At 44.6% G+C, this 14,049-nt stretch overlaps 1 protein-coding gene across 2 annotated transcripts in view; it reads left to right on the top strand.

Moving 5' to 3' along the window:
- CRMP1 (collapsin response mediator protein 1) overlaps window positions 1-2,191 on the top strand; it is a 237,900-nt gene extending 235,709 nt beyond the window's left edge. For both annotated transcript variants that reach the window (XM_086964105.1, XM_086964106.1), the window contains exon 14: window positions 1,214-2,191. In XM_086964105.1, the coding sequence (XP_086820231.1) occupies window positions 1,214-1,320 (107 nt within the window). In that variant the 3' untranslated portion in view covers window positions 1,321-2,191. The remainder of the gene's footprint in view (window positions 1-1,213) is intronic.
- Window positions 2,192-14,049: the final 11,858 nt, after the last annotated feature.

Raw genomic sequence — 14,049 nt, 5'->3', positions numbered from 1 at the left:
GCCCTGCTGCACTGACCTAGTGCCTGCTGCCCTCTTCCTGGGGAGGAAGAACTGGACCTGCAACCTCATCTCGAACATAGGACCCCAGAATGACTCCAAGGGCTAGCCTGCTGACCTCCTGATCTGAGCCTAAGGGACATAAAAGGCTCCCCCAACAGGTCCTGGACTCAGCTGAAGCGAGTTTCTGACCCCCAAGTAGCCCCCCTCAGGTCCTGAAACATTGGTATGGCTCAGTGAGCTAAATTCAAGATTTTCAGCTTTTTGTGACTGCAAACAGCCATGTTTGCACTGAGTCCATGCCACCCATCTCTTCACACTGCAGCGTTGACTGCCAGCACTAGCTCCAGCTCATCTGTCCACAATGCTCAGCCTACTCTTTGCGCCATGCCGACAGCCTCCCACAAATCCTCATGTCACTCTCCAATGCCAAAGGGGACTCTTTGCACAAAACGTGAGAAGAGTAAAACTTCAGTGGGAGTAATCTGAAACGATAGCCAACCAGCATTCCATTGCGGTCGGCCTGAACTTTTGACTTTGACCCAGTCCAGCGCAACCAGATTGCCGTGGTTGGCGCTTTGTGCTTTTAGGTGCTATTTTACACTTTATTCTTTAAAAATTCATAACTCTGGTTCTACTGATTAGATTTTTGTAGTTTGGTGTTGTTTATTTATTACATTTTGCTCTATTTTTCTAACCAGGTGTGAGATCTTTTTGTGTTGTGTTTTCACTTTTTTACTGTTTGAAGTGTTGCACAAATACTTTGCGCTTTGCCTTGAAATTAAGCCTGATTGCTCTGTGCCAAACTATCGGGGTTGAACACAGGTTAATTTGAGATTTGCTTATGCCTTATCGGGACAAGGATTGTGGTTGTTGCTTGACCAGAACATACACTCCAGTCAACCAACAACCCAATTTCTCACAAGGTTTAACATGCTGGAATCTATTAGGGAAACACAAAGGGGGTATGGCAAGTGTCCCACAACTCATAATACCGATCCCTCTGCAAACAAACATTTTCACAGGGGTCTGAATTTAGCCCTGCACTTTTAAGAAGAGTCTATCCACTTGGTTACTGTAACCCTGTCAAAAGTAAGCACTTGCTTTGAGAAGCACTGTACTGAAGTAGATATATGCTCCATTTTTTCACTTTTTGTACCTATGTTTATGCATAAAAACTACTCCCCTTATGACATCTAACATCTTTTGTAACCAGGTTACTCCTTTGCAAGTGCTCAAGTGAATGACAACCACACACGCCGCACTGGACATCGTATCGTAGCTCCCCCTGGTGGCCGCTCCAACATTACCAGCCTCGGGTGAACATGGAAGATAAACAGATGAGCAGAAACAAAGGATTGTGGGAATCAAATCAGTTTCCTTCTGCACCAGTGTTTTTCAGCCCAGTCTCTGTGTGGCAACTGTGAAATAATGAATGTCTGTTTGCTTATTTTTGTGATTAGTAAAAGGGGATACTTGTTGATGTACTTGTGGGACACAATGCCTCACAAGTGTACTCACATGACTGAGTCACCTTAAAGCGTTTTGCTATTAGTGTCACTGTTAGTGACATCATTTTTTTTAGCTTTGTCTTGGATGATTCATTTGCATAACTGAGCTGTGTTATGATTGATAGTGCATGGTACTGAACTGTTTACAGCACACAGATTTTGGCCTGAGAGTGAGTTGCCAATTAATGGAGTTTCACACTGCCAAGATGAAAATCCATTCTTCGAAATGTAACCAACTTGCGTAAAGAGATAGTATGTGGACTAAATGAATATGCGGTAGGCTAGATATACTGAATTGATTATTAACTTGAACTGCAGCGGTTAAGCAAAATGGAGCCTGTGATGAATACAAAACACGAATTTGCCTCCAATTTACGTTTTTCATCAGGAATTGTACATTTATGTCTGTTTTCACACTGTAATCTCTATGAATATTAGGCAAAACCTCCTGAATACAAAGAAAAATCATCAGGCATAGGTTTCATGTATTAACTTGGCAACTCTGGAATCTGTTTACAGGAATGTTTGGTATGTTAGTTCTAGCTATTATCAAATTTTACACGTTTTTTACAAGGATTTGCTTTCCAATCACATGCATTTTTACTTATTCTGTAACTAGTGTATTAGCAATTATTCTAATCCTAAATTGAAACACGTAAAAATAAACAAAATTAAACCTTGAACGCCCTGAGACATATGCATATGTTGCTTTGTCGCGAATTAATATTTTTTCCCAAATCACACAAAGCAGGACCCACAGTTCACAAAGTCATCTAAACAGTATTAGTAAATAGCAATCTATTAAAAACAAGCACTGGAAAAGCAAGTAGGTCTGCCATCTTCACTGATTAGACAGTTTATGTGTGTGCGTGTGTGTGATTTTTCTAGATGAGCAAACACGAGAATAGGTTAATGTGCGGGTAGTAGATGGATGATGTGTGTATGGATGAATAAAAGTGTGAGTGATGTAGTGAATTCCTTGAAATAGAGAAATCAAGGGTACCCCAATATGTGAACCTGGGGTGATAAGCTGTTTAGGGAAACAGTGGTTCTGGTGTGGTGTGATTGAAATTTAAGAAGTATGTATGTGTGTTCTTATATAGCGCGCAACTTACCCTTGGGCATCTCGGCGCTTGCATTGGGAACCCGTCCTGGCTTTTCCCTGTGAGATAACCCGTACTGGGCATCCCCAGGGTGAAAGTCAGGCATCCCGCCGTGGGGGGCCCTAGTGGAGATTAAGCAAGCTATTGCCCAGAGTTGCAGAGTGTGAACCCGTGATTCGAGTAGGCACCGAAGTGAGAATTATCGAGTCCGTGGACACTTGGGCTCAGACCCTGCCACGTTGGGAATTGACCCCTGGTCCCGGGTCTGACCTCTGCTTCAGGGTATGCCTCCTCTAACCAGTGAGCCACACTTCTTAAATTCTTAAAAGGGAGCGGAAAGTAATATACAGAGGGTGTTTATTCCAAAACAAAAGTATTCAGATGCTCACACAATAAGTGACAATAAGCGTGACCTGATAAGTGTGGGTGGTATTAAAATAAAGACATCGCATTGGCAACAGTATTATGAACTCCTTATAACATTTTTACAGAGTGAAAGGAGTACATGTTGTAGGGGGTCAACTGACCTACATGTCCCTCTGTATATTACTTTCCGCTCCCTTTTAAGAAACTAACTTCTTACATTTTAATCATAGTGCCCCACGCAGGGTCACTTCTGAATGGACCTTTAGGCCACACCAGAACCACTGTTTTCCCTAAACAATAGTGCATTCCTGGGCACTGATCAAGAGCTGCTATTGAGGAGGGATGCTGACCATGGTACTGAAAAAGGAGAACGTTTTGTTGATGGAGGAGTTCCTGCCACTTGAGCTGATATTGCCTTTTGAGGGTTTTTGCATAGGGTTCGGTGTGGGCTTTGCAGAGAATGTTGCGTTCTAGTTTTCAGGAGAGTGATTTGTAGTTAGTTTTGTTTTTTGCTAGTAGTACTGTGCTGCTTAGTCAGTGCAGTGCTGTTCAGTGGGTAACGTACTCATCGCTATGCATTGCAGGGGGTTTTACTTCAGACTTGCATCTGATCTGCAGTGGTTGATCCACAGATGTGCTGTGTCCTCCAAGAGCTGTGTGTGTTTCTGAAGGAAAGGCTGTGTCCGATCTGTAGGAGTTCATTCGCAGCCAGCGGCAGCTACTCCATTTGGGCAGAGAAGCGTCACTCCCCCCTGCCCTGGGCACAGCAAAAAAGAAAATGGTAATAAAGTGACTTTATTACCATTTTATTTTTTGCTCTGCCAGCCGCCAGAGGCGAGATTAAGGGCATTGCAAGATAGGGGCCATTACTGCAGTGTACACTGGCAGCAGGGGTGCCTGGCTACGCCAGTTAAAACTGTGCATGTCCCTTTGGCCGGTTGGCATGCAACGCCAGCCTGACATGCGCAGTTTAAACTTCCCCAACCAGAGCTGTGACAGACAGCTGGGTGTATAGAGAGCATAGGCCTTTAGAATCAGTGTGAACGCTGAGGCAGCCCGCTCCCACGAATCCCGGCGCTTCTCTCATGCTGATTAACAGCATGAGAGCAGCGTCGGGACTGACTAGGGGAGTTGACTCTGGTGACATCACCTGGGCCATGCATGCTGGTGCAACTTGCAGAATCAGACTATTGAGAAACCAGCAAGAGAGAGTGCAGTCTCGCGCTGTGGTTGTGTGAGTCCCAATGTGCATTTTAAAATGAAGGCAGGCCAGTGGCGCCACCAGAGCTCACCTGAGAGAAGACAGAGGCATGACTTCCTTGAGCGAACCTCAACAATCCGCAGGTAAGTCTCACTCTATGTCTGTACAGCCTGTTTGCTCTCTTCACCACTTTAAAAAGTTGCCAGCTGCTACTGTTCACAGCCAGCATGTGCTCTGCAAGAACTTGTGATCTGCATTGGATGATGAGCAGCCAGTGTTGGGTGTTCGAGCGGCGGTGGCACCTTGGGAGCGGGGCTCTGAAGAGAGCGCTGAGCTCAATAAAGGGTGTTGAGCCAGTTCTGTGCTCTGCAGGAGTTGAAACACAGTAATGGCCAAGCTCTGAAGGGAGTTATTTAGCTCAACATATTATGTTCTGCAAGGGTTGATGCATAGTCATGGATGTGCTCTGTGGAGAGTTTAGTCCGTGCTGTGCTCTAAAGGGGGTGATGTAGAGACAGTGCCATGCTCTGGAGGAGTGCACTAACGTTCTGTACTCTGCATGGAATGATGCATAGCTAGCACTATGACTCGGGAGAGGTGCTCTGCAGGGAGTGTTGTGCTGTTCCCTGGAGACAGCTGTGCTTTGCAGGGGTTGTTAGCAGGCATTGCTCCACAGAGAGTGCATTGCTGAACTCTGGAGACAGTGATGTTCAGCAGGGGCTGAGCTCTGATCTATGGGAAAGAGATGTGAAGCCTGTCGTGGGCTTTTTAGAAAGTGCTGTGCCCTGCAGGGCAGTCAGTGTTGAGCTTTGCAGAGAGTGTGGCCCCTCAGGATCTGTGCTCTGCAGATCCAGAGGTGCATTGAAAGGAGTGCTGCAATCAGAAAGTGGGTTATTCATTTTGGAAGGGGGATCCTTATGAACTTAATAAACACACCCTGGCCAGGTCCCATCACAAGCCTCAGTCAAACACTGCTCAACCTCTGGAAGCTAAGGCACGAGCAGTAGTCATCTCTAAGAGAAATGTGAGGTAAGTTCAAACAGAACCAACAATTTTAAAGTAAAAAAAAACAACACTATATAATTCCCAAATCAATAAAGAAAAAGAGAGAAAATGTAGTGAGCAAAAAGACAACAAACAATCATAATTGGATAAGGGGAAAAGGCATTTAGAAAAAGTACAGCGTCAGAAAAGTATATATGTTCACAGTCGACTGGGATTAGACACGATTTCAGACCGACTGTGATGAGTGAAGGCCATATACACCAAGATGGTCATCCCATTAAAAAAGATGTAAACATATTTTATTGATTACAGTGTCCCTGAATAATACCATTGACTAGTTAGTACCCCACTGTTTAAATCTCATGCTTTTCCAGATCTTTTTGCTCCATGTATAAAAGATCAAGACGTGAAACCTAATTTGTTCATTTCACATATCAATTCTGCTTTAAAATAACAACCAACCAAGAGGTCTCTCTAGGGGGTCTTTCTGAACGTAAAACCCACCCTTCGCTGATCTTGATTGCTGTTATAGATGTCACGAGGCACACTCATACCAGATATATGTGCTCCAACTAACGATATGGACTTTAACAACTTGCCCCAAGCTGTGCGTCCCTTCTTCACTTCCCAGTGTAGCAGGGCTCTATCAGTTTCTACCCACTTACTGATATCAGTGGAGAAGTGTGGATCAATGGTTTTGAGTGGCAGACCCTGATCCAGAGGTCTGGCCCGGGACCAGGGTTCAATTCTCGCCTCTGCTGGTCTTGGCGGATCTTGGGCTCATAATTCCTCGGACCTGATTCCTCGCCTTGCTGCCTATTCTAATTATGGGTCCCACGCTGCAACTCTGGGCAATAGCTTGCTTAGTCTCCACAACGGCCCCCAACAGCGCTGGGGAGGCCTGGTAGCACACTGGGGATGCCCAGGAGTGGACATTTCACAGGGAAAAACCAGGAAGGGTTCCCTAGCGGTATGAGGACACTCAGGAGTATCAGTGCGCTTTACAAGTATGGCTACATTTACATTTACATTTATACCAAGCCTCAAAACCCCGGGCCCTTATGGCACTTCCAGTTCATTGTTTGTCACTTTGCTATTACCCGTGCAAGATCCGTGACTCTGGTTGTGGCTTTCTTAGCTCTTGGTCACAGGTAACGACTTAACATGCAACTTTACAGCTCCCTACAGCTCTAAAGCAGGTCTAGACCATGTGGAGGAAAGCAGTGCACAACCCAATATTCTGCTCTATTCTTGACCAGTTCTTTTTAACACTAGGGTTACCCAATCCTTTTTTCCATACTTCTCTCTAATGGGTAGGGTGGTAAAGTAATACAATAATCTTGGCAGTGATATCCTTTTCAACAGGGCTATTCTTCCCTTTTTATTTTTTTATTTTTTATTTTATTGCCACATAAAGAAAAAATTAATTACATAAACATGTTCCAGTAGTAATAAATCGGTAACCATTAGCAGAGCACAGAGAAGCATTGTAGAAAAAAAAGGGAACAGAAAAATCTATTTAAACAGGACTATCCACATAATAGTATAGCTGCTTACACACAGTGACATAGACAGATCAAAGGAGAGCGAACAGTTACAAAAAAAAAGTACAAATATACATTCGACCCTTGATCCCATTGAAGACAAGACCATACCCTGCGGAGTTTTAGCAGAGATCAGGGACCTCTACCTTTAGCTAATGCAGTGTCCATATCAAAGATCTCCCTAATAAAAAAAACACAATTCATTAATGCTAGGAGGCATAGTATGAACCCAAGAGCGGGCAATACACAAGCGAGCACAAGCGCGATAATAGAGGCTAGAGATTTTGTAAGACCCCCGAACCCTGAAAATAATCCCAACAACAACTCTTTCCCCAAAACCGGGTAGTCATAGTCGACCCATGTTGCCTGGGTAAGAGTAATATTAGACCAGAAGTCCTTCAGCCTAGGGCATGTAAAGAACATATGATGTAGGTCAGCAGCATATTCCTGACATTTCTGGCAGTTTGTTTTAGTCGTAGTTAGGGTACCAGCCCCTTTAGAAATTCGCACAGGAGTATAGTAGACCATAAAAATAATTCTATGTTGTAGTTTAGGGCTATTCTTCCCACTGTCAACAGTTGTAGTTCACCCCAGAATGCCATACAGGCCCTACTGCACTGATAACTGGTTTTATAACTACATTATAGTAAGTCCCCCTCTGTTCTGCAAATTTGCACTCCCAGGCATTTCATGGTGTGGGGTTCCACTTTTAATCTATGTACCCTTAGGGGGGGTCACTCATAATAGTATTGTCTGGTTGCTCTGAGAATACAAGGGACTTAGTCCAGTTTACCTGGGGACCAGACAACCTACCAAATTTGCTCTAGTGTTCCCTGTTTACTCATTCAAGTTCTGAATGACCATGCAGGGCAAATAAATGTTATCTGTATATAATGATATGTGGTGACAAATCCCTAAAACTGACATGCACCTGTGCCTCTTCCACAGGGACTAGGACAAACAATAGCAGACAAAAGGGGTACCCCTGTCTCATTCCCACCCTGTTGTAGGTGCCTTTGACATTCTCTGTGCAATCCTAACTGTGCTGTGGTGTTTGTATATAGCAAGTCAGACAGGCTAAAAAGCCACTTCAGAGACTAATTTTCTCCAATAGATTCATGCTAAATGTTCCATCCTAATGTATCAAATGCCTTCACAATGTTTATAGAAAGAATGAGGACATCCTGGTGCATGGCCACAGAGTTTTCGGGGCCCTGCCTGGTTGTTGCTGTGCACCAAAAATTTCTAGCAGTTTTATAATTTTTGGGTGATTTCAGGATACTTGATTTGTAGAGGTACCGGGGCCAGTGAGCTTTGAACTCACACGTCTGCCATCATGCTTTTCCTGGCTAATCCCTTGGTAAAGGTATTTACCTTTGGACTTAGAGCGCGAGTTATTTTTGGGGGCGGGCTACTTCGCCACAATGGTAACAAATATCCTGTCTGCCGAAATATAAATCCCATAGGACATAATGAAGATTATAGTTTGGAGGGTGGGATATCCGTCACCGTTGTGATGGAGTAAACTGTCCACCAAAATATAAATCAGGCTCTTAGTCTTTATTCTGGAGGTCAGAGTCTTCCAGCAAAGCAAGACTCAAGGCTATGGTTAGCAAGAGTCTGTGGAAGTTGGAAATGTTGTCGAGCTCTGCTGAAGACTTTGTTTTGGGCATATTTGTGACTGAGTAACCCATTCACCTAATTCTAAATCCGGTCCTTAGACACTTTTTTGATTCTCAAAATGCTCCAGTGGGGTAAATCTAGAAGCTGTAGCTGAGCAGGGCTTCACAAGGCCAGATACGTTTCTGTGAGGTCCTGCTGAACCATTTTTATGTGTTTCAGATTGCTCTAACTGGGATGAAGTTGGTTTTCTTGCCCTCTTTGGGGGTGCCCTCCTGTGGCAAGCCTCATTACACTGTCCTGGTCCTCTGGAGGTGAAAACATGACTGAGGCCCTTTTTTCTACGACTGTTGGAAAAGTTATTTCTGTTTATACTTGCAGATATCATGTCCTCAGGCACAAGGTCTCTCTTCAGCCAGGATTTCTGCAGAGTCCCCTCCTCTGTGCTGAGCTGAAATCTCTTGGAGTCAGAAGTCCTTCTACTTTTTGGGTAACTAAAGCAGTCTAACAGGAGATTAGCCACCTGACGGCAGCTCACATTTACCAGGACTGGTCCTCCGCCAGCTGACGGCTCCATTAGGACCCGGCCTGGTGCTGCTAGGTCTAGTATCATTTCTTGCACTCCTCTCTCTGTTGCTCTCACTCCTTGTTGCTCCTTACTTCACTCGTCTTTCCTTTACTCTCACACTTTGTTGCCTGTTTGTACATTTTTCCTTTTACTCTCTCTCACTCTTTGTAGCCTTGTGCCCATTTTTCCTTCAACTCTCTCACTCTCACTCTGTTTTGCCTGTTTGCCCACTTTTATTTTTACTCTTTCTCTTAGACTTTGTTGCCTGTTGCCGTTTTCTCTTTCACCCTCTCTGTCTTGTTGCCTTTTTGCCTCTTTGCCCATTTCTCATTTTACACTCTCTCTCACTCCTTGTTGCTCAATTTCCTGTGTTTCCAGTCACATTTTTCCTTTGACCCTCTGCTTCATTGCCATTCTCCCTCTTTTCCATCTTGATCTTTCCACTTGGACTCTCCTTCCTTCCCTTCCACACTTTCTTACCTCCTACCTCCCTTGCTCTCTCTCTATATGTTCTCCTGCATCTTCCTCCGGTGCCTTCTCCCAACTTCTGTGACCCACCCCTCCCTAGCCCTGCCCTCTGCCACTTTGTTCCTCCCCACTCCCAGGACCTACCTAATGGCAGAGCTGTGGGGCCACGCAGCGGGCGTGCCGCTTGCACGCCGTAGACATGCCTGTCTGCAGCCATCCGCCCCTAGACTGTGCCCAGTACCATGGACCCTAGTCTGTCTGAAATCCACCACTACACATCCTCCCACCTACAAGTGCTCAACACTGAATGCCACCGCGGCAGCTGCCTCTGTGCCACACCTCACTTAACAGTAGAATCTTTCTCATGCACTCACTGCCACTTTTTTTGCATCAGCACTCCAACTCCACCCTGCCTGACATGCATTTTCCTCAACATCAGATCTCCATGCAAACATGCCACCAAGGTCTAGGACATCATCAACACTCACTCTCCTGGGATTCTCTTTCTCATCGAAACCTGGCTCAGCTTCTCATCCACACCTGTCATTTACATGGCCATCCCAACAGGACAGACCCAACAAACCAGGAAGAGGCCTAGCCATCACCCACAAGGACTCCATCAATTGCACCACATCCAATGACAATAACACACCGTTCCTGGAACACATGCCCTTCGTATACAAGCCAGCAGCCACACCAGTTTTAAATGAACCCACACATACCGACCCCCAAATCAGGCACCACATTCAACAACCTCCTCATTGACTTCATCACCCCCATTGCCAACAGCTCAAACGACTTTGTCCTACTCGGTGGCCTCAACTTCCATCTCAACAACCCCACAGATCCCATCTCCACTGCCCTACTCGAAAGCCTTAACAACGTCAGGCTCATCCAGTTCATCCAATGCACTGTGCAGGAAACACCCTTGACCCCATCTTGCCAGTCAGTAACAAAATTGCATTCAGCCACCTCACCCATTAACTGACCACTCCATTGTTCACTTCTACATCAACATACCCCAACTCCCCTCACTGAAAACTACTAGCAAACCCAGATGTAGTTGGAACAAGATACGGGAAGCAGACTGGACCAACAACCGCAGAGCCCCAAAAACAAATATTACAGGAGACCTGCAAACTAACATATGACTGCACCACAGGCTGCATGGACACCCCAGCCACCAGGCTGTGAGACAATCAAAACAGGACTAACCACATAATAGTATAGCTGCTTGCACACAGTGACAAAAACCGTCTGGTACACTGAAGACCTAAAAGACTTCAAACATTACTACATACAGCTGGAGCGAAGATGGAGAACAAGCCAGGACACTAGCACTAGAAACACTCACAAATGCTTTCTTAGAATATCACACCCAAATCAAAAGGCTAGGGGCCCGATCCACAGAAGGAATTTAAGCCTAAATCCTAAACTTACTACTATTTGGTATTCACATAATGCACTTACTACTTTGGGGATTCACAGAATACACTTACTACTTTCGGGATTCACAGAATGAACTTACTACTTTCGGTATTCACAGAATAGATTTAAGACTACTAACTTTACGTCCGCACTCGGGCCATAAATTCCGGCCCGGAGGTGGAGCTTCCGGCTTGGAGGCGGAGCTTATGGCCCGGAGGCGGAGCTTGCGGCTTGGAGGAGGAGCTTCCGGCTCAGAGGTGGGGATTTATCCATGGCTGAAATCTCCACCTCTGGACCGCAAAATCCGCCTCCGGGCCGGAAACTCCGCCTCCGGGCCGGAAACACCGCCTCCGGGCCAGAATTTACGGCCCGAGTGAGGCTTAATGCACTTAAGTGTGCACCGCAGTGGTGGTTTTAAAATAAAACGGTGTCCAAATTTGACTTTGGAATCAAAACTAATTACAAAGTCTAACCATTTTTTATTACATATAAGTATTCTGTATGATGTTTGCATCAGGTTGACACAGCCAGAGTGAGACAAGAGCAATTAAGTGTCGATCTCATTAGCCGTTTCAACAAAACAAGGGAACCCTTAAGGTATAGTATAGGGACCTTGGGCATTACATATTACAAAGAACAGTGGTCCCTATATGAAAATAATATACAGAGAAAAAATGACCATATACTTGATAAGTAGTATGTCTTCTGTCCGTCCGGACAGGATTTATTTTTCAATAAGTGTAGGAACACTTATTGAAAAATAGATCTCATTAGCCACAGCACGAGCACCAAAAATGCCACGGCTGAGCACAGTGGAGCAGCAGCCCTGACTTTGGGGAGTAGGAGTCAAGGCCGAGATCCACACGGAACCCCACAGTAACCAAATGGCACAAGAGCTCGTGAAGTGCTGACTGCCCCAACCTCCTTCGGCAAGAGGAGGGTGTACCGAAGATGGGGAATGGAGAGCCCAGAAGTCAGAACATGAGAGGAGGTGAGATCACAGAAGTGGCTGGTCATGCTCATGCCCTCTCTGCAAGTCTATAGCCTGCCTATCAGGTGCAGCCCTGTTATTCCGCTGGAGGGCAGACTCAGAGCCAACATCTGGGGGGAGCTTGCGGAGGAGTGAGGCGTGAAGGTGGCACCAGTGAGGCTTATGGCCATCTCCTCTCCCTGGTTTCATAGCCAGCCCAGTCCCTTGCGAGGGGCTTTGCAAATATTTCCGCATTCAACTTTAGCAAAACTATTCCGGCAGCTCAGGAGGAGCGGTGGACCATGGATCATGCTGGCACCAGCAGGGTTAATTCCAGCACTTTATATAAGGAAAGCAAAACAGGCAGCACCAACAGACTTAAGCAGTTGGCAGCTGCAAATCATTACATCAAATTTCACCCTCCCAAGAGCTTGCATACCCAACTGAAAGGATCAGATTGCAACCAAGGGACAATACTGTCTCCTACTTAGCATTAAGTGAATGAGTGAGCCCTGGTGTTCCAAAGAACATCAAACCCAAAAGCTTAACAATAAGATGAGGTGAGGTGTTTAAGGGAAAGGTGGTCCTTCAGACACAGACCAATATCAGGACTTGGACTATGTGCCCAAACCACAGGCCTACTCCTTATTTCTCTGCAAGACATCCACAAAATCCAGCCAAATTCAGAGTGAAAGATAGCCACGATATTTTGGGCTGGCTCGCTTCAGCCCTGAACTCGCATGCAAATCCATGAATATCACCAACAAGCGACGCAAAAATGAGGCCAACAATTAGCGCACTTTAACAATTAGATTGAGTATTTTTGAAAAGTTTGGGTCACATTTAGGTTGTCGCTGTAATGTTTATTCACTTATTGAATTTGTTGATATATATTTTTTCTCTTCAACCACCTTCAGCCAAAAGATTGGTCAGACCAATCTTAAGTATGTACTTTGTTTGTCCTGTAGATATGTTAAAGAGCCAATCTCTCCACTGTAGGCTGGAAAATGCAAACGGTGCTACATTCTCTTATGTTTCGCTACCAAGCTCTCCAATGTAATTGTTGCTCATATTTGGAATTGCATTACAATCTTGTAGAAAAGCTAATATTGCCATTTTGCTTTTATCCAAATATCAACTCTGAATTTCTATAACTTAAAAGATGACTTTAACCAGCATATTGTTTTCAGAGTACATTAGTAATTAGAAAGTTTATTCTGCGTTTCATCAATGATGTTTGGGAAACATTGCCATTAAAAATATTTTTTCTAATTGCTTAAGCTTCCTCTTGATGGAGTGTGTAGCTGAAAGATTTTCTATGGATTAAAGAACTGTTTCTACCCTACCACTTCACGTTTGTAATCCTAGAGAAACCCACATGGAGTACCCCCCAGGACCATTAGACATGGCCTATTTCCTGCATTATGATAATACTAGAGATTGCTCTCTACAGAAAAATTGCCCTAAGATAAAACCTCTGTAGTAACGGCACATATGGTAGTATATTATATTAATCAGAAGAGAGAAGGATTTTGTTAGTGTGGAAACCAATGGTGGCTGGTGACATTTGAAAGTGGTGGGGCGTAAAAGTTTGTTATGAGTGCCCCGTGGTGATCGAGCAAGCCCGAGTGTCATAAGGGCAAAAGGTGCATTTTCACGCATATTTGAAGGTTAGTAAAGCAATTGTAAAAGTGTTCTTATCATGACATTAATAAAAAGGATTTCATATGATAATGATGTATGTAGCTGCCGATTCTGTATATTCACAGAACTTCATAACAGACATACGCACAAACAAGCAAGCACAGAGATACATAGTAGATTGGGCTCAGGAACTAAAAGAAATAACCACTTTTCTCCAACCTTGAAAATTATGAACTGGCTACCCTACGAGGCAAGAATACAACTAAAGATCGCCTGCATGACCCATAAAGCCCTGCATAGCAATACCCCCAGTTACTTAGCACAAAAGCTAGAGCAGTCGGGAGGACGCAGACAATCACAAAGTGTGAATTCACTACCACTGAAACCACAATCCTTCCATAAAAAGAGAACTGGTTGCAGAACATTCACAGGGATCGTACCGAAGATTTGGAACTCCCTACCTCCAGATGTACGCAGAATCTCCTCCTTTACCTCCTTCAAAAAAGAACTAAAAATGCTTCTAATGGACAAATTCACATTCTAAGACTAATACTTTAATGACTACTAGCCACCTATGCTATCCATATACCACTGTCTACCTCTTTTGTATTGAAAGGCGAATAT

Source organism: Lissotriton vulgaris, chromosome 3_2 (genome assembly GCF_964263255.1).
Source record: "Lissotriton vulgaris chromosome 3_2, aLisVul1.2, whole genome shotgun sequence".
Classification (NCBI taxonomy): domain Eukaryota; kingdom Metazoa; phylum Chordata; class Amphibia; order Caudata; family Salamandridae; genus Lissotriton; species Lissotriton vulgaris.
The sequence above is the reverse complement of the archived record's forward strand: the minus strand, read 5'-3'. Positions and strand labels throughout refer to the sequence as shown.